This window comes from Gekko japonicus, unplaced genomic scaffold, assembly GCF_001447785.1.
Source record: "Gekko japonicus isolate JY-2015 unplaced genomic scaffold, Gekko_japonicus_V1.1 scaffold270, whole genome shotgun sequence".
Taxonomy (NCBI): Eukaryota; Metazoa; Chordata; class Lepidosauria; order Squamata; family Gekkonidae; genus Gekko; species Gekko japonicus.
Window position 1 is genome coordinate 275,618 of NW_015170282.1, and position 21,486 is coordinate 297,103.

The 21,486-nt window shown below is 46.8% G+C and overlaps 1 protein-coding gene across 1 annotated transcript in view; it reads right to left on the reverse strand.

The window, feature by feature from the left end:
- Positions 1 to 21,486, reverse strand: part of LOC107115978 (60 kDa lysophospholipase-like) — a 121,537-nt gene that overhangs the window by 45,722 nt on the left and 54,329 nt on the right. The window contains exons 9-13 of the mRNA XM_015417790.1: positions 18,979 to 19,164; positions 14,953 to 15,066; positions 6,218 to 6,337; positions 3,869 to 3,964; positions 831 to 994 (exon numbers count right to left, since the gene is read on the reverse strand). Coding sequence (XP_015273276.1) covers positions 831 to 994; positions 3,869 to 3,964; positions 6,218 to 6,337; positions 14,953 to 15,066; positions 18,979 to 19,164 — 680 coding nt within the window. The remainder of the gene's footprint in view (positions 1 to 830; positions 995 to 3,868; positions 3,965 to 6,217; positions 6,338 to 14,952; positions 15,067 to 18,978; positions 19,165 to 21,486) is intronic.

Below are 21,486 nucleotides of genomic sequence, written 5' to 3' on the forward strand. Positions count from 1 at the left end.
ACGGGGGGATGGGGACGGGGGGGGGGACAAGGATAGAATATGAGCAGAGAAAAGGAACTTCCTGGAAGTAACACTGGAAAACTCCTTTCTGGGTTTAGAGATTTTTAATAGACGTGTCCTGGTTTCGCATACACCGTCATGTTTTTATACTGGACAGCGAGAGGGGTGACGGCACATCTGACTATACGCGACCAAAATATTTCCTGGGTATCATCTAGGTCTTCAGAAAAATGTCACGACAAGAATTTTTTAGCTGTTTCACAAAATCTGCAGTGTCCCCTTAGCCCATTCAACAGTCCAAAGTTATCCTCTTAACAAAAAGAGATTTAAGAAGAGCCCTGAAGGATCTGACCAGGGGTCCATCTAGTCCAGCATCCGGTCTCACACAGTGGCCAACCCTTTGGAGGTCCAACAACAGGGCACAGAGGCTGAGGCCTTCCCCTGATACCGCCACTTGGCATTGGGATTCAGAGGCTGACTGCTCCTGAACGTGGAGGTTCCCTTTAGTCACCATGGCTAGTAGCCACGGACAGATGTATCCTCCATGAATTTATCAAATCCCCTTTTAAAGCTGTCTGTGCCTGAGGCCATCAGCACATCCTCTGGCAGCAGGTATGCTCACAGCACAGTGATATCTGCTGCATCTCCAGGGCTGGGGGAAGGTGAACATTCTCAAAGAGATGGCGTTTCAGGAAAAACAACAGAAAACACTAGGCATTTGTGCTTGCTGCATGGGCCCAAAGTTGTTCAGTGAAACAGGGTTTCTATAAAGCAGCAGATGTCTTGCTCTCCCACGAAGCATCATACAAAAATACCCTTTTAAACAATACCTGAATTTGATAGCGTTCATCAGTGGGGTAGCTCCGAATCGGTCTTTGGCATATACTGTTGCGCCACACTCCAGCAGGTAGGTGACTGTCTCCAGATTGCCTTCACAGGATGCAACGTGAAGCGGTGTACGCCCATCACAATTGTCAGAGCTCAAGTTTCCACCCTGAAATAGTAATAATGATGATGATGATGATTTCTAGACCACGCTATCCCCCATTCTTGGGGCTCAGGGCAGTGTACAACATTCAAAAGTACAGTTTAAAACAGTTAAAAACAGTAAAACAGATAGAATAACTGTTCCAGATGGCATCTAAAATCAACCCCAAGGGGGAAGTGGATGAAGGCCTTACTTCAAAAAGGATGTGGCCAAAACCGAGAGGGTGCAGAAGAGAGCGATGAGGATGATCAGGGGTCTGGAGACTGAGCCCTACAAGGAAAGGCTGAGGGCCTTGGGAACGTTTAGTCTGGAGAAGAGGAGGTTGAGGGGGGGGGACACGATTGCTCTCTTTCAATATTTGAAAGGCTGTCATTTGGAGGAGGGCAAGGAGTTGTTCCCGTTGGCAGCAGAGGAGAGGACCCGAAGCAACGGGTTTAAATGACATGCAGAAAGGTATCAGCTGGATATTAGGAAAAACGTTTTCATGGTCAGAGTGGTTCAAAGGTGGAATCAGCTGCCTTGGGAAGTGGTTCGCTTCACTGACAGCTTTCAAGAAGAGGCTGGACGAATATCTGTCAGAGATGCTTTAGGCTGGTCCTGCATTGGGCAGGGGGTTGGACTAGATGGTCTGTATGGCCCCTTCCAACTCTATGATTCTATGAAGAAGGGGCCAGGCTAATTAAAAACCATTGCTGTCCTCAACCATACTCCTGGTAGAACACCTCTGCCTTACAAGCCCTGCGGAAGTGGACCAGGTCCCGCAGGGCACAGATGTCATTTGGCAGAGAGTTCCAGCAGATCAGGGGCAGGACTGAAAAGGCCCTGGTTCCGTCTGAGGACAGCCGAATGTTTTTCGGACCAGGGATCTCCAGAAGATTTTCCTCAGCTGAGTGGAGTGCTCTTTTTTTTTGGGGGGGGGGGTATACCAGGAGAGGCAGTCCCAAAGTTGTCCTCAGAAATACAACAACCTGGGCTTCATCTACATGCTAATCATTGGGTGCTTTAAACGTTTTAATGGTTTTATGATGTAATTGTATCCGGTATGTTTTCAGTTGTTAGCTGCCTTGGCAGCCCTTGTAAGAGCAGACAGGTGGGATAGAAAATCTGTAAATAAATGAAATAAATCATAACACCTCCGGTCTCCGAGGGCTTGAGCAAGCACAGGACTATACCTTGTAATGGACTGTAGGTTCAAGCAGAGGATAAGAATATAAGAAGAGCCCTGCTGAATCAGACCAATAGAACATCTAGCCCAGCATCCTGTCTCACACAGTGGCCAACTAGCTCCTCTGGACGGCCAACAACAGGGCACAGAGGCCAAGGCCCTGATGCTGCCTCCTCGCTCTGGGATTCAGAGGATTAGTGCCTCTGAACGTAGAGGTTTTCACCATGTCGAGTAGTCACTGATAGACTGAACCGCCACAAATCTATCTAATCCCCTTTTAAAGCTGTCTATTCCTGTGGCCATCACTACATCCTCTGCCAGCGAATTCCACATTTTAATCACTCTCAGTGTAACGTAGTATTTCCTTTTTTCTGTCCTGAATCTACTGCCCATCAGCTTCGTTAGACGCCATCGAGTTCTAGTATTTTGGGAGAGGGAGAAAAACTTATCTTTGTCAACTCTCTCAACCCAATGCATAGCTTTATAAACCCTTATCATGCCCCCCCTTTCTAAACTGAAAAGGCCCAGTCTCTTCAGCCTTTCCTCATAGGGAAGGTGCTCCAACTCCCTACTCGTCTTGGCTGCCCTCCTCTGTACTAAGGTTGCCTTCTACGTTTTATTTATTTTTGTACTGTATTTATAGTCCACCTTTCTTACGGCGACTCAAGGCGGGTTACACATAGTGGGTCAGCAGAATCACAAAAATGGGACATTCAGTAACCACCGCAGTAGAGAAAAGCAAGAGTCCAGCCGTAACTTAAGGACTAACACAATCTGTGCCAGGGGAGGAGCTTTCGTGAGTCACTGCTCACTTTTTCCAGTACAGATTCAGGTGGCTGAAGAAGTGAGCAGTGACTCATAGAACCATAGAGTTCGAAGGAACCTCCAGGGTCATCAAATCCAACCCCCTGCACAATGCAGGAAATTCACAAACACCCCCCCACACACACACCCAGTGACTCACGAAAGCTCCTCCCCTGCCACAAATTGTGTTAGTCTTTAAGGTGCTCCTGGACCCCTGCTCTTTTCTACTACTACAGACAAACACGGCTACCCATCTTGGTCAACAACCAGTGCATTAGGATTGCAGACATCTGGAACTGCCAGAAAGAACTGAAGCACAGCGTAAGTATTCACCCGACACATTAAGGGGTACGAAAACTGCATAAACAGGATCCTACTTTCAATAAGCCAAACACGGCCGTGTAGACCACAGTCCCTAATCGTGTATCGAAGCAAGTTTGTGAAACCATTTTGTGCAGTGCAAGCCTATTGCCTGCTCAGAAAAGCCCTCTTGAATAGTTCAGTTTTGCACAGTTTGCGGAAAGCCAGGAGAGCGGGCGCTTTCCTGGCCTTCCTGGGCAGGCCGTTCCACAAGGAGGGAGCCACGACGGGGAAAACACATGTACACGGCAATCGTTCATTTTGCCCCCTGGCAGGCTGGCACCCGCAGCAGCCCCTGGTGACTCGACCGAAACTGTTGTGCCAATCCGATATGGGGAAGACACGTGGGGAGGATCAAAACTCCCCAACTCAGGCAATGTCAGGTTTGAGAAGACCCCCCTGCTGAAAGACTAGATCTGGGGTCGTTTTAGTCTCTCTTTATAACTAGAGGCCGGACGGCACCGAGTAATCTCCGTTGAAGGCGCACAAGACATCTGAGTAGAGATCAGGGGGAGGTGGTGTTATGATTGGATAAAACAACTCTCTTTTACCATTGCCTGTAAAGCTTTTAAGGCATCCAAGTCACCGGTTTTTGCAGCTGCGCAGGCCAAGGCAGGAGTCAGCGCATCCCTAATGGCCTCTAGCTCCTGAAAAAGTAAGAATAAACGATTAGCTGTGAACACCTATTCTCCACCAGCCCTTGCAATCTTTATTTACTGATGCCTACATGTCTTATCTAGAGGGCCACGGTGGCTCAGAGGTTAAGACACTGAGCTGCAGACTGGAAGGTCTGTAGTTCGGCAGTTCGAGACCCTAGTGCCACGTGACGGAGTGAGCTCCCGTCTCTGGACCCAGCTCCTGCCAACCTAGCAGTTGGAAAGCCAGAAACTGCAAGTAGGTAAATAGGTAAATAGGAGCTGCGGTGGCTCAAGTGGTTAAGACGCTGAACTGCAGGCTGTGGAAGGTCGGTAGTTCAGCAGTTTGAGACCCGGGTGCCGCATGATGGAGTGAGCTCCCATCTCTAGTTCCAGTTCCTGCCAACCTAGCAGTTCGAAAGCAAGAAATTGCAAGTAGATAAATAGGTACCACTTTGGTGGGAAGGTAACAGCATTCCGTGCACCTTGGTGTTTAGTCATGCCGGCCACATGACCATGGAAACTTCTTCGGACAGCGCTGGCTCTTCGGCTTTGAAACGGAGATGAGCACCGCAACCCTAGAGTCGGATTCGACTGGCTTTCGAGCAAGGGAACCTTTACCTTTACTTAAATAGGTACCGCTTCGATGGAAAGGTAACAGTATTCTGTGTTTCGTCATGCCAGCCACATGACCACGGAAACGTCTTCGGACAGCGCTCGCTCTTCAGCTTGGAAACAGAGATGAGCACCGCCCCCTAGAGCGAGATTCAACTAGCTTTCGAGCAAGGGAAACCTTTACCTTACATGTCTTATCTGCTTTGCTTGATACACAGTGGACGGCATTACAGCATGACAGAGGCTTCTAAAATTATGCCTAGGGCAAGGGAAATGGACAGAGATAACTTTTTCTCCTTTCCCAAAACACTGGAATTCAAAGGCACCCAATGAAGTTGATGTACGAGTACGTTCAGATGGATAGAAGGAAATATTTATTTAGTTAACGAGTGATTGAAATGTGGGATTCACTGCCAGAAGAGGCAGTGATGGCCCCAGGCATGGACAGCTTAAAAAGGGGGTTAAACGAATACATGGAGGACAGGTTTATCAGCAACTACTAGGCACGGTGACTAAAGGGAACCTCCATTTTCAAAGGCAGTAAACCTCTAAACGTCAGTGCCAGAAAGCAGCATTAGGGGAAAGCCACAGCCTCTATGCGTTGCTTGTTGGACCTCCAGAGAAAGTGGTTGGCCACCGTGTGGAACAGGACGGACCACTGCTCTGATCCGGCAGGGCCATACCAAGAGGACTTTGTAATCCCTTCCAACACCATGAAAATAGTAAGAGCTACGTCATATAAAGAAAACATACTAAAAATGTTTTACAGGTGGCATCGGACACCAGATAAACTATCCAAATGTTATAAGAATGTCTCAGATACATGCTGGAGATGCAAAAATAACATAGGAACCTTTTACCATATCTGGTGGAGGTGTGAAAAAATAATCAAGTTTTGGAAAAAGGTCAAAGAACTGATAAAAGAGATTACAGATATAGAACTCCAACTTATCCCAGAAAGTTATCTGCTTAACATGATTCCAGATAGAATAAATAGAGAAGACATGTATCATTCTATATATTCTCGCAGTAAGCAGAATCCTCATAGCTAAAAAGTGGAAATCGGATCTAATACCAAGAAGAGAAGAATTAATGGGAAAAATCCTAGAAATAGCGGAAATGGACAGATTAAACTTGATATTAGCAGGGAGAGATGATAATGTTTTTAAGAAAAGGTGGTTTAAAGTAAATATATGGATGGGAAAAAATATATAATGTACACTCCAAAAAATGTTATGTATAAAGAGAATTTACATCTTTTTTGTAACGGAAAATAGATAAACTTTACAAAACCATGAAAACACAGACAACGTATCTAGCCGAATTATGTATTTGAATTATTCCAACAATTATCAAATGCACTTGCTTACACGGCATCACTAAGTGTGCTTTTTAGGTGTCACATTTTAACCTGGTCTTGAATCCTTAAGAAACGGCAAGTTAAAGAAGAAGAAAAAAGCCAAAAGAAGCCAACGAAAGACATTCATTGGAGGCATGAAAAAGTCACAAGCTGTTTGTGTGGCTGCCTGCATCCAGAAAAGCTGTCATGCAGAGGTGCTCTAATGCCCTGCACGATCCTTTCACACTTTTTTCAAACTCTGCATTTTGCACCGGGTTTTCTAGTCTAATGAACGCCAGTGGAACAGGTACCTCCTTGCAGCTGATATACAGGTATTTTGCAATCCCTTGAATGAATTTGCTGTCTCTGAGTGTGATTCGATTCCCTGTGAGCACAACGGTCATCTCTCCTCTTAGGTTCTCATTCAGCATCTGGAGGGGAGAAAACAGAAATAAACGACCAAGTGGGGAAAGCCGTTTAGGGAATCCATTTCTCATTCTGAAAGGTGTACAATGCAATCCCGTGCAGGGGTACTTCAAACTGGAAGGAAGGAAGGAAAGTGCTGTCAAGTCACAACTGAGTTATGGCAACAGCTGACTTGTGGAATCAGCTGCCATGGGAGGCGGTGAGCTCCCCCTCACTGGGAGTCTTCAAGCAGTGGCTGGACAAACACTTGTCAGGAATACTCTAGGCCAGGGGTGTCAAACATGCGGCCAGTGGGCCGGATCAGGCCCCCCTGGAGGGCTTCCATCAGGCCTGCAGTGGAACTCGCCGTCTCCTGCTTCCAGTTCTGCTGCTGCTGCTGCATCACAGCTTGCTTCACCAGACTCTCTTAGTCACTCAGCCATTTCATGTTTTAACCTGGGTCCTAGACTCAGAACTCTGAGCAAGAGATTTCCATGGTGAACGTCAATAAATCAAAAGTAGGTTTGCAGCTTACAGAGCTAATGTTTTAAGTAAAAAAAATAAATCTTTGTGTCCTTTATAAAGTTTATATCTCCGCTACCTGGCATTACACCTTATGACACACATGGCCTGGCCCAAGAAGGTCTCCTTTATGTCAGATCTGGCCCTCATAACAAATGAGTTCGACACCCCTGCTCTAGGCTGATCCTGCATTGATGGCCTGTCTGGCCCCTTCCAACTCTGTGAGTCTATGATTATGTAACCCCATTGGGTTTTCGAAGCAAGAGACGAACAGAGGTGAGTTCACCGTTGCCTGCCTCAGCGTACTGACCCTAGACTTCCTTGGTAGTCTCCCATCCAAATACTAACCAGAGCCAACCTTGCTTAACTTCCAATATCTGAGGAGATCAGGCTAACCTGAACCATCCAGTTCAGGGCTACTTCAAACTGAATCCACTGAAATCAGTGAGTTCAGACGGGAGTTGACTCCACATTGGATTGCACTGTGGAATAGAATACCTCCTGAAATCAAGAGTGTGAAAAAGCGTATCGGCTCAACAGTTTGTAGTGTTGCTCGGGGGGGGGGGGGGGAAGGGGGGGGAACATTTCGTACTATTGCAGGTGCTCAAGAGTTTGTACAAGGCTAAAAAACAATCATATTCTGGGTGCTAAGTGCTCAACGGATCCTATCCCAGGGCGATTCTGCATTGGTTTTCCCTCTGGTGTTTTACCAAACCCACATTGGAGCAGAAATTCCCCTCTGCATTGCATGCCGCTTTCGCTTTCTTAGATCATCGGGTTTTATGGTACCCTCCACACTGCATGCTGCTTTCGCTTTCTTTGATCATCGGGTTTTATGGTACCTTCTGCATAGATCTATGGCCATTCACGGGTGACTTTGCAGTCAGTACGGCGTTGCCCCGAGGTATCTGAATGTGGTTTTGAGCCGCAGCTTTTTCTCCCAGTCGAGAAAATGTGGAGCGAATGCTAGATGCAGAATTGCCCCCAGTTTAGATTGTTTCAGAGGGAAGACATGTTGCTCTACAGTAGAACAGTTAGATTAGAATCCAGTAGCACCTTAGACACCAAAAAGATTTTTGAGGTATGCGCTTTCGAGAGTCAAAGCTACCTTTGACAGGTGCCCACTTTTCATCAGGCATCCCACTGTAGATTAATAAAAAAAGACCAAGGCTGTTTTTACCATCCATACCTTTCGATCTCTTAAACTAGAACATTAACTGAGAAGGAGAGGGCATAACTCAGTGGAAAAACATATGCAGAAGCGCCCTGGTTCAATCACTGGCAGCTCCAGTAACAGGTACTGGGAAAGGGTTTGGTTTTTTTTAATCTTCAGTAATGCCCCAGTGTGAAAGAGCAACAGTTAAAAACCAGAAGGACAGGGCACAGATTAGTGGGAAAGCACGTTCTTTGCATGGTAAGAAGATCTCTTATGGCAGGTGCCAGGAAAGATCTTCCTCAGATCTTGGAGAGCGGCTACACTCAAGAGTAGAAAATGCTGAGCCAGCTGGAGCAACCGGGGAAAGGCAACTTTCATATATTCAAGGGTATCTCAAGCTACATTAATAAAGGATACAGGAAAGAACGTGTGGAATATTTTTCTGGTTTGCAACCTTTGATCATGTCTTCTTTTTTTGGTGAATATTTTCTACAAGCTTTGAACAACTGTCAAAACGAGACACGCTGCTTTCCCCCAGATCCTCATGATCAAAAGTGCATTGGGAGTTCGGTGTGAGGAATGTAATGCTGTGTGTGGATCGGGTCGAGACTGTGGCACACGGAGAGAAGGGGCTTCCGCCTCCCCCGCCCCGTCAATTTCCCAACTTGAAATGTCTCCAGAGAGCTGCTGTTTGCCCCGTTGGGGCTCCCGCAGATGGGGCACACTTAGGTTTTCACAGTGGGGCCAACAACACCTCCGGGGTCAGTTCAGGTTAGGGTTGCCAGCTCCAGGTTCGGAAATACCTGGAGATTGGGGGTGGAGCCAGAGGAGGGCGGGGTTTGGGGAGGGGAGGGACTTCCACAGTATAATGCCACAGAGCCCACCCTCCAAAGCCACCGTTTTGCCCATGGGAACTGAACTTTGTCACCTGGAGATCAGTTGATTCCCAGATCTCCATCTACCAACTGGAAGTTGACAGTCCTAGTTCAGGTTGGGAAATGATGCTGGGTGGAGCCTGAACCCCACCTTCCCCCGCACCATGGTTCCACCAAAATCAGTCTCTCACACACCTGGGTTTAAATTCCCAGCACAGAACTTGCCATGCATATTTGATTACATGGATCTAGCAGGGCTCTTTTTGTAGCAGGAACTCCTTTGCACATTAGGCGACACGCCCCTAATGTAGCCAATCCTCCAAGAGCTTATAGTAGCCCCTGTAAGAAGAACTCTGTAAGCTCTTGGAGGATTGGCTACATTAGGGGTGTGTCGCGGAAGAAGCCCAGAGAAAGGCCCTGAGAAGATCTTTGGAACATCGGGACGCTATAGACCGTCTCCCAAGAATTGTTTGGTACTGTCCCGCCATCTTGGGTTTTAAAGTTAGTTATCACCGAGCACTTTATGTGATATAGGATGGGTTTTAAACTGTATATAATGTTTTTATAATGCAGATATATTGTTATTTTTGTATTGTTGTCTATATCTTGCCCTGTAAGCCGCCCTGAGCCCTACGTGGGAGGGCGGGGTATAAATCTGAATAATAAATAAATAAATAAATAAACTCTGTAAGCTCTTGGAGGATTGGCTACATTAGGGGTGTGTCGCCTAATATGCAAAGGAGTTCTTGATACAAAAAGAGCCCTGGATCTAGGCAGGATCTGGGGAAAATATAACAGGTAGTTGTAGAGAGCCAGTATGGTGTGAGAGTTACAGTGTGGGACAAAGATCTGGAATACCCAGGTTTGAATCTCCACTTGGTCATGGAAGCTCGCTGCGTGACCTTGGGCCAGTCACATATACACTCAACGTAGCCTACCACACAGGGTCGTAGTGAAGAAAAAACAGAGAAGAGAATGATGTAAGCTGCATTGAGTCCCCATCAGGGAGAAAGGCGGGGTATATTTTATTTATTTAATTAATTTCTAGACCGCCATCCCTGCATGCAGGCTCAGGGTGATTTACAGCATATATCAAATACAGTCAAACAATAACAGTTAAAGTTATAACTTCCAATAACATCCCAATAACTGTTCCAGATGGTGCTAAAACCAATTTGCTAACTTTACCCCTTAGGGTGGGGGTGTGTGTCCTCAACTGTAAATCAATAAGCATAAATGAAGTATACAGTTAAGACTTCCTTGAAAACCCTTTGGAAGGGAAGAAGCTTCAAACAGTCTTGGGAAATCTTGACACATGTAAATTTTAATGTGGTAAAGACTGAAGGTCAAAGAAGACGGGGACGGCAAAGGATGAGATGGTTAGACAGTGTCATCGATGACACAAGCATGAAATTGAGCAAACTTCAGAGGACGGCGGAAGACAGGAAGGCCTGGCGTGATCTGGTCCATGGGGTTGCGAAGAGTCGGACTCGACTGTGCGACTGAACAACAACAGCTACATTCACTCGTTTAAACCAAGGATGGTACAGAATCAAAAGACATGATACGGCACGGGTGTGTCTAAGACCCCACTTTTGCTACACCGTCTCATACAGTTTTGAAGCTTCAGCGACTTCACCGAACACTCAATTCAGATTAGACTGCAGTCTTGACCAGGAAATGAGTTTTAGGTTAAATGGCTGGCAGAGTTGACTGTTCTGTCTTCACAATGGAACAGCATCATTTTTATACCAGGTTTAACTACCATGCATTTGAAACACGCCAGATCTCCTGTTTTAATGAGAGACCTCCCACCCACCACCCACCTCCCACCCCCAGCTCCTGGCACCCACTGCTGCTCAGAGGAGCAACAGAGGCAAAATCTGGGGTAGGGGTGGGGATCAAGTGTCACATCACCACCACGATGCCACTTCTGGCGTGAACCCAAAAGTGCCATTACTGTGTCCGTGGGATGCTCTAGGAGTTCCCCGGAACGTACCATAGAGTTTTGGATGAATCCTAGAGGGTCACACTGACGTGGTTAGGTCACTTTCATGTTCACTCCAGATGTGACATTGTGGTGTTGCTGATGCCATTCACGGGAACTCCGTGCACACCCCATCTCCTGGGAGGCCATCAACACTGGGTTGGCAACCCTCATGGCTTTCCTCCAGAATATCGAGGAACTACAGTTTAGTGAGGTGTTGAGCCCCCCCCCCACAGCTCCCAAGGTTCCACTGGAAAAGGAAATCAGTTTGAGTGGATACACCCATTAGGCTGTGAACGAGAGATACACGTGACCAGATGTTTCTCGGTTTCTTTTTCCTAAAAGTATTTCCATCACTTCGGAAGCCATTTCTGAACCTCATGAAAAGGGGGTTAAAGAGGTTCAGTTGTTGTACCGGAAGAGGAGGGCCCGTGTCTCAGTGACAGAACGTGTGCTTGGCAATCAGAAGGTCCCAGGTTCAATCCCCGGCATCTCCAGCTAAAAAGATCGAGTGGTAGGCAACGTGAAACACCTCCACCTGAGGCCCTGGAGAGCCACGGCCAGTCTGAGTAGACAATACTGACCTTGAAGGTGCAGGAGTCTGATTCAGTATAAGGCAGCTTCATGTGTGTTCAAGGCAGCTTTTCAAAAAAGAAAAAGCGGAAACTATGTTGCACACACATACCCACACAAGCCCATATGCGTACATAATGAGTCTTGCCGGGTTTGGGGGAAGGGGGGGGTTTCCACGGTTTTTGTAACGCAGAATTGCTTTATTAGAGAGGGTGAGCCTGGGAACACAGTTGGTGGCGATAACCATCTGGGAATACGGCTGCGTAAAGCAAAGAGAGCAAGGAGTGTTTTGGGAAGGAAGGCCTCCCCCCCCAGAGTCGGTACTGTTTAGGCATGCCTTTAAAAGGGAAAAAAAGGGGGGGAAAAGGAGAACACTGTAGGTGTTATGAGCTGGGAGTTATCGTTCCTTTTCAGGGGAGCAAAGACACCCGTTTGCTATGCAGGGACATGTTCTCAGGTGCTTAATATATTATTTAGGAAGGGGAGGCAGCCTTCCCACCGTCTCATCCTTCACTTTTCAGACCGGCATGGAATGATTCACCAGGGACGTTCCTATCTCTACTTACTAGGGTATGAAAAACTAACCCACGACACATGCTCCTACAGTTTAATCTTGAATACATCCAGCAGTGGTCCTTTTACCCAGGGGGCACAGGGACAACACTGCTTTAGCACACATCAGTTAAGTGTGGTTAGGACCAATGTTCCCTCTAAGCTGTGGAGTCTTGTGAGCAAAAATTCTACTTTGTGAGCTGCTGGCATTAAAGTTGTGAGCAAGTGATTTGGCTACTACATAAATTAGTTTGTTCTGGAGCCATCCTTCCTGAGCTAAGACTGAACTAGAGGCTAAAAAACTGTGAGCTAGCTCACACTAACTCGGTTTAGAGGGAACACTGGTTAGGACTGCAGTCCTTGGACAGCAAAGGTGACAAACAAGCCAAGTACTGCAGCGCATAAAACCAGACATGCCATCGGAAGGAAAAATCACAAAACTGCGACTGACTTATTTCGGCCAGGTCATGCGGAAGAGCTCACTAGAAAAAGTAATTATGCTTGGATTGGTTAGCGGCAAAAGGAAACCGGGGCCGCCAAAAAACATGGTGGCTAGACACCACAAGAGCTGACACCAGCCTGAGCAGGGAACGACGCAAAGAAACAGGACAACATGGGGAAATGTGGAGAGAGCTGGCCCACAGAATCGCCAAGAGTCGGACACGACGGAATGGCTAACAACAACAATTATCACAAGCCTCACAGCACCTATGAACAGGCTGCACAAATCACCTTGTTAATCACCAGGCAGTTGAGGAATGGAAAGGTAATGGAGGGGTTAATACAAATGGCAAGGTCCACAGGAAGGGAGAATGCACAAAGCTCCATGCAACACAATACCTTTCTTGGTTTCCTGACATCTTGACGATGCACGGAAGTAACAAAGTAGGAGCACCTGAAGCCCACTTCCATATGGACGACATGGGCATTCCGCCAGTAAAGATGGTCTTCTCGCCAGTTAACACAGGGCCACATTGCCCTGTAGAGCCAGCGGTGGGACAATATCCCCACCCCCGGTCTGTCAAAAATGGCACATCATGGAAGGCAGTGCAGGCTGATGCCCTTTCCTGCCCCCACCCATTGTGCTCCATTGCCAGTTCGGAGGCCCACAACCATCTCTAAGGTGAATCCCGGTCAGGTGTGTAACATGAGTCTGGTCAGGGGAACCCTTCAGTCCACCCTCCCCCGAATATGGGCATGCCACTTGGTAACTACTGAGCTCGTTAGCTGACCCGGGTTCCCAACTTCCTTCCTTTTCTTTTTAAAGAAGTCTCTTGGCCTCCTAGACCTGGAGACAGAAGGCAAAATGTACAGACTTTCCCACCCAGTTTATGCCATGGAGACTGGCTTCTTCTGCCTTCCCGCTGGTCTAGCCAATGAGTGAAGCCGCGACTGTAATAGACAGGCGAGGGGAGCCCAAGGGAAAGCTTTGCTTTGCTATTGCCGGGAGGGCCTCCGGCAGCAATCGGTAGCTTCATTTCCTGTTCCGTTTCCATTGAGTAATTTTAAGGAAAAGAATAAGTAACTGAGCTTCTTGGGGTCCACTTAACAGGCGGAAGTTTGGCACTGAGGCATTCGCCTTGAGTTTCATAGTCTCTTTCTTAAATGTTCGTACAGAGAAACTCTTGCTCAATATCACTGCATATTGTTGGGAAATGTTCCAGATGTTTAAGCCTGCAATATTATGTACATTCAATAGGAAGTTAACCCTAATTAAATGGATAGCACTGACTTCTGAATAAGTTAGGGTTAGACTTGACGGCTGCGGTCCTAATCGCACTTAATTGACAGTAAGTTTCATGGCAACCACAGAAACCCCACTCACATCAATAGGAGGTAGATGGGCACAAAGAAACATCCCAAATGCTACCTGGGTTGATTAGGATGCAGAGCCATCTACTGCTAGGCCAACAAAATCAAGGAAAACAGGGCACAGAGCCTCCCCCCCCCCCAATTAAGCTCTGCTTTTGTCTGAGAAGGGATCCTGAGCGAATCTTGGCATGAGCAAAGGATCGGGTACAGGTATGTTTTCTATGATCTGTTTCTGTGGTAGTTAACAGGAGGAAGATGTAAACCAACTGGTAGATAACACAGCAACTACCGTGCTTGATGTGCACAATAGATGTGGAGGACTTGAATAAATGAATAGGGAGTAGCTAAACTAGCAGAAGATACAGTTCCAGGGTATGGTTGGAAGATACCTGACAGAACAATCTTGCTGAAGTTAAGCCACATGGCGTTTAGTCAAGTACCTGGATGGGAGGCCTCCTAAGAACCCCCAGATATGCCATCTTGAGTTTCATGATGGAGTCAATCGTCATCACAAGACTAGGACACGCTCTGATATCAAAGTGGTTAGACTTCTTCCAGAGTAGCTCTTCCAATGAGCTACAGTCTGGACCCTCCCACACCCTGGCTAGACTCAGTGGAAAGCTTTTTGAGATGCAGATCTCTCTGTAGTAAGTCATAAGAACATAAGAACATAAGAGATGTCAATGTTGGATCAGGCCAAAGGCCCATCCAGTCCAACACTCTGTGTCACACAGTGGCCAGAAATACCAGTGCCATCAGGAGGTCCAGCAGTGGGGCCAGGACTTTAGAAGCCCTCCCACTGTTGACCCCCCCCCCAAGCACCAAGAAGACAGAGCATCACTTGCCCCAGAGCCCCTATCTATACCTTGTGGCTAACAGCCACTGATGGACCTCTGCTCCATATGCTTATCTAATTCCCTTTTGAAGCCGTCCATGCTTGTAGCCGCCACCACTTCCTGTGGCAGTGAATTCCATGTGTTAATCACGCTTTGGGTGAAGAAGTACTTCCTCTTATCCGTCCAGCTACTTATGGAAGTATTCTCAGATCCACAAGAGGTTAGGCAGGCAGGGAGACTGCCGTTTGAGAAAACATAAATCCGAACCTGCCCACATGCACAGAACCACGCGCACGGATTCTAAGCTCAGAAGGCAAGGACCGTTTACCTTTCTCTTCTCGGCCAAGCTAAACTGGGGTTTGCCCAGGACGTAGGAGAGCTTTGTCAAAGCCGCTTCGGGTGTCATATCTCCTCCCGGAATCACTCCTGCATCCATCAGCGTCTTCAGCCGGCAATGAAAAAACAAACACATATATAGAGCTCAATTAATGAACTGTTCATGTGTCTCCTCATAGGCTGCTATAATATTCGTTTTCGTTTATTTTTAAAATCCATAATTAAAAAAAAATCAGCAGGATCTGTTTAATTGACTTTTTTGGGGTGTGTGGCTTGATTCCTACGTTCCTCGAATGGAAGGATAACAATTAATTTTGTTTGCCTTCTTCACATTTTACACTCTTGAGCTGTCTACGAAAATTCTAAGCCTGGAGAGTTCTACACAGGAAAGGTGTAGATCGGACAAACAGCTGTATCACAGAGGTGGCACGTTTTATTTTATTTACTTCTCTTTATTCTCCCTTTCTTTCAAGGAGGTCAGAGCAGCGGCATGCTTACCCCTCCCCCTTTATCCTCACAACTATGTGAGGCAGGTCAAGGTGAAAACGTCTGACTGGCCCACAGTTAGCCAGTGAACACATCAGAGGAGGAATCTCCAACCTTAGCCCAAAACTCTAACCCAGTGACCCCCCCCCAACACGGTGCTCACGGGCATCATGGTGCCCACCAATGTGTTTTCTGATGCCCACTTCCTTCTTCGTCAAAGGATCTCTGGCCCAAAGCGAAGAGCCAATTCTGCCTTGATGTCTTTGGTGCTGTTTCAAGAGGGTAGCCATGTTAGCCTGTAGCAGAACAAAGTTTGAGTCTGGGAGCACCTTAAGAACATAAGAGACGCCAATGTTGGATCAGGCCAAAGGCCCATCCAGTCCAACACTCTGTCACACAGGGGCCAAAAATACCAGGTGCCATCAGGAGGTCCACCAGTGGGGCCAGGACATTAGAAGCCCTCCCACTGTTGACCCCCCCAAGCCCCAAGAAGACAGAGCATCCCTTGCCCCAGAGCCCCTATCTATACCTTGTGGCTAATAGCCACTGATGGACCTGTGCTCCATATGCTTATCTAATTCCCTTTTGAAGCCATCCATGCTTGCAGCCGCCACCACTTCCTGTGGCAGTGAATTCCTTAAGAGACTAACAAACGTGTCCAGGGTACAAGCTTTTGTGAGTCAAGGCTCATTTCATTAGAAGAAGTAGTATGGGATTTATACCTTGCGTTTCACTCGGAGTCTCAGAGTGGCTTACAATCTCCTTTCCCTTCCCCACCCCACAACAGACACCATGTGAGGTAGGTGGGGCTGAGGGAGCTCTGACAGAAACTGCTCTTTTTCAAGAACACCTCTGACCAGAACTATGGCTTGCCCAAGGTCATCCAGCAGCTGCAAGTGGAGGAGTGCGGAATCAAACCCGGTTCTCCCAGATTAGAGTCCGCGCACTTAACCACTACACCAAACAAACCATCACATCGCAAAGTCTGTACACCACATTATTCCATTAAAGACCTGGCATAGGCTGAGGGCACAACTGGCAACAAACCAGGGGTTGATGCTGCAAAATACACCTGGAACAGCATTTAGTACATCGGCCGTGATCTTCCCCACAAGAGTCCATAATTCAACTTCTTGCTCTGCCACACCTATGTAATAATTTTATTCTTTTTTAGATCCCTGCAACTTGAAGGCAAGACTCTTACCAGCAGTCCTCAAACTATACATGCAACATTAGATCAGATTATAAGTAGCTAGCTGGTCCTATAGAATGATCCCATAATCTAGTACCTTCACACTTTCAGAGGGAACAACTTCAACTCATACTGAAGATGAGCCCCTGATACTTCTTACTGTCAAGCTCGGGCCTCACTTGCCAATTATTTCCTATTTCCTATACTCATGTTCTGTTTCATTATTCCGCTGGTTGTGTTACGGATTCACATGCATTCTTACACAGTTCCTATGTTGTACGCCACCTTGCTCTTTTCCACTACGGTTTATCATCTCTGCTGGGAACGGGGTGTGTGGTGGATGTGTTTGGCAGTCTGCTTTGCTTGGTTAGTGTCAGCTCGAAACAGTTCTCATGCAGGGGCTTCCCAAGTGTGTTGAGAACACCTTGGGAAGTATATGACCTCATCGTTCTGTGTGACCTTGCAGTCTGGTGAGCTTTTAGATAATGTAACTTGTTAGCATGCAGGTGGGGGCAGCCCTGTGGCAGGCTGAATGGGAGCAGTGATTGGTTGCTTGGCATCTGTGGAATTTCTGCTTTCAGTATATTGGCGGAACTGGCATCAGGGTTCCAGTTCCGACACAGAAGCTGTCTATGCTTGGAACCTCTCTCCCTCTTAATAAACAAATCTTGCTGCTACAAGAGTGTTTGTGAGAGTGATTGCATCCAGTACTTGACACTTACTTTCATTCCTTTACATTATTACAGGGACAGAGGCAACACTTTTTTTCCTAGAGAAAACTTAAGTGTCAACATACTTCTAGGAAAAGCCAAGCCAATAAAAAGAGCCTATGATTAGAAAGATAGCTACATTACTCAGAGCTCGCCTATTAATTCAGATGGGCAAAGAGGAGATACACCTTCTCATGTCACAATATCCGCTGTAAGATTTAGTGAGGCACGGAAATTTTGCACCCAGCTTTGGCACTGTGAACTGGTGAGAGTGGCTGGTCGACTTTGGGGCATAGTAGAAGAATGCAGCATTCAATCTTCAAGTTCCAGTCCCAGCCCCAAGACTTGACACTACTACTTAAACCTCGTTCCCACCCAATGCTTCTGATTGTATCAGGGCCGGGCTGCGAATGACATTACTTCTGCCACTCATTGCAAGCTTTCTGGAGACATCTGATCAAGACCCCAGTTGGCCATCAAACATTTGGGAGGAATAAGTATGTGCCAGGGTTTCTCATCTTCATCACCCTGAAGACCACTGGACATTCATACTGGTCACCCCAAAACATATATGGCAGCCTTTAAACCACTTATGCTCATAAACGTGTCTGAAGTATGCTCAGGGATTTCCAAAATAATGCAGTTGTCATCAGGTCTTGGATATGCTTCATCATTCATAAAGAACCAAGCAGGTCCAGATATGGTCATGATAGCTGGACCATCCATCGCTTTTCTTCTCACTGCTTAAGTATTTCACCTCTCTCAAAAGAGTTATGGGAAGGCAAAATCTTGAAGAAGGCCCCGCTAGATCAAAAGTACTACATTTGAATCTAATAAGTTCTCTACCCTCCCATACAAGCAGACAAATACTCTTCCTAATTAGTTGCTGTAGATTTTCCGGGTTGTGTGGCCGTGGTCTTGGCATTGTAGAACCTGACGTTTTGCCAGTAACTGTGACTGGCATCCTCAGAGGTATAAACACAGAAAGATGGAGTACTCTCTGTGTCAAGGTGAGAAGAAAATGGTAGGCAGGTAATTTATATCTACTCCAGAAGGTGGGGTAGGGCTGAGTCATTATCTTGTAGGAGCTTCCCAGGCTATGGAAATGCTAATGGAGGAGCTTTCCTGAGGAGGTTCTTTTGTATATGGATTGTTTCCTGAGGAGGTTCTTTTGTATGTGGACTATTTTGTATGAACCTCCTCAGGAAACAGGAAACCTCCTCAGGAAACAATCCATGTACAAAAGAACCTCCTCAGGAAAGCACCTCCATTAGCATGTTCATAGCCTGGGGAACTCCTACAACATAATGGCTCGGCCCTACCCCACCTTCTGGAGTAGATATAAATTACCTGCCTACCATTTTCTTCTCACCTTGACTCAGAGAGTACTCCATCTTTCTGTGTTTATACCTCTGAGGATGCCAGTCACAGTTACTGGCGAAACGTCAGGTTCTACCATGCCAAGGCCACGGCCACACAACCCGGAAAATCTATAGCAACTAATGAACTCCAGCCGTCGACAACTCTTCCTAATTCTTTGTATGAAAGATGCCCACTTACATAATACTACAGATGCTAACTACAGACCCAATGCTACATATATAGCGGGCAGCATTTTCATTTTTCTTACCTTTCCTGTGGCATAGACTAAAGACACGGCTCCTCGCAGACACTGGGTGCAATTCAGGATCATGATGTTGCGTTCGGTTGCCTTCTTCAACTCCTCTAGTAAATCCGGGCGGTTATTGGGGGCATTTCCACTTCCGTAGGTCTCAAGTACAACCCCCTCCATTGGACTCTGAAGGAACACCTTCACCTGCATGAGAGAAAACCATAGTAACAAGTCTGCCTCTCAAAATCCACCTTTCCCCAGTATTCAAGCACACACCTCACCCTACAAAGCCTAAGCTCTTGTCACTGGAATGAATACATGTTCTTTCACCACTTACCCCAATTTTCACCTCCTTTCCTTTAGTTTATTGTCTCCCCTGTGTCATGCACCCAACAGTTCTTAGGGAACTCAAATGTGAGATGGTTGATCTACTAACCTGTATATGTAACCTGTCACTAAGTTCAGCCACTGTACCAGAAGACTGGAGAAAAACAAATGTTACATCAATTTTTAGAAAGGGATCCAGGGGGGAACCAAGAAATTCCAGGCCACTTCTTTACACAGCGAGTGATTAAAATGTGGAATTCGATGCCAAAAGGGTGAAGTGTTTGCCACAGGCATAGATAGCTTTAAAAAGGGAATTAGGTACCTTCATGGAGGAGAGGTCTATTAGTGGCTACTAGCCATGGTGACTGAGGGGAACCTCCACATTCAGAGGAACTAAACCTCTGAATCCCAGAGCCAGGAGGCAACATCAGTGGAAGGTCTCAGCCTCTATGCCCTGTTGCTGTCCCTCCAGAGAAACTAGTTGGCCACTGTGTGAGATAGGATGCTAGACTAGATGGACCATTGGTCTGATTCAGTAGGATTCTTCTTATGTTCTTATTGTTGTACTTATTTATTTCACTTATACCTCATTTTCTCCCCAATGGGGACCGAAAGTCACTTACAACATTCTCCCTTTCTTCCCAACATTACAACATTCTTATAAGAGCCCTGCTGGATCAGACCAGTAGTCCATCTAGTCCAGCATCCTGTCCCATATAGGGGCCAACCAATTCTTCTGGAGAGCCAACAACAGGACATAGAAGCCAAGGATTTTCCCTGATGTTGCCTCCTGACACTGGGATCCAGAGGCTCACTGCCTCTGAATGCAGAGGTTCCCTTTAGTCACCATGGCTAGTAGCCACTGATAGACCTATCCTCCATGAACATACCTAATTCTTTTTTTAAAGCTATCTATGCCTGTGGCCAACACCTCATCCTTTGGGCATCGAATTCCACATTTTAATCACTCGCTGTGTAAAGAAGTATTTCCTTTTGCCTGTCTTGAATCTACTGCCCATCAGCTTCATTAATTGCCCTTGAGATCTAGTCTTTTGGGAGAGGGAGAAAAAGTTATCTTTGTCAACTCTCTCCACGCCATGCATAATTTTATAAACCTCTATCACATTCCCCCTTAGGGGTCTCTTTTCTAAACTGAAAAGTCCCAGATTCTTCAGCCTTTCCTCATAGGGAAGGTGCTTCAACCCCCTAATCACTGTGTTAGTTCGAGCCCCGCACTGGTGTGAGCAGCCAGCCTGTTGTCCCCAGCTCATCGTCCACCCAGTGATTCGAAAGCTTCGGCGAGTAGATAAAATGGGAACCACTCCTTAGAGAGGGTGGGCACGTCAATCTCCCTTGTGGGAGAGTGTTAGCTGACAGTCGGACGTCCTGGTCGAGGTTCGGAAAGGTGAAATAACTTCTCGGCTACGGAAGAATCCCTGCAGTGGATGTTCCGGCCAGGCGGTGGCAGTGGGGCGATTGACATACGCAGGGGTCTTGTTGTAGAAAAAGAGCTGCCGGAGCTCATTAGCATAACTCATTAGCATAACTTATTTGCATATGCCACGCCCCCTGACATCACCGGAAGTGACAGAAGGCCACACCCCCTGACATCACCGGAAGTGTGTCAGAAGGCCCGGCTACTTACCCTCCTGCTTCATCCTCATTCCCAAACGGAATGAGGATCGAAGCAGAGGGCGGGGTAAAGAAGGGGCGGGGCTTCACCACGTGACCGCCCCACCCCCTAGAGGTTCTCTTCCGGAGCTCCATACCTGAGAGCTCCCCCCCGACTAGAGCCCTGAAGATAAATGAAATGAAGGGATCACTGCAAAAGCATCTTTATATGTTTGTGCATACCAACAGTATTACAGGGATCAGATGTGGAAGAAAAATCATACTTATCATCTTGGTTGCCCTCTTCACACCCAACAAGCTTCTATAGGAGAGTGGGGACTCAAACCTGGGTGTCCCAGATCCTAGTCCAACTACTACACCACACTGGCTCTCGTATTAGAGATAATAAGCTGCTATGGCAGCAAAATGTTTTCTTGTGCTTTGGGGAAAAAACCACACACACCATGAATGCTGAAGGCACCAAACAACTGATAAACAATAATAATCCCAAAGTATATCCTGTCACGGAAAATTGGTTTCTCCTACGCATTTTTAAAAAAATCAGCATCATACGAAGAAGCCGGCTCT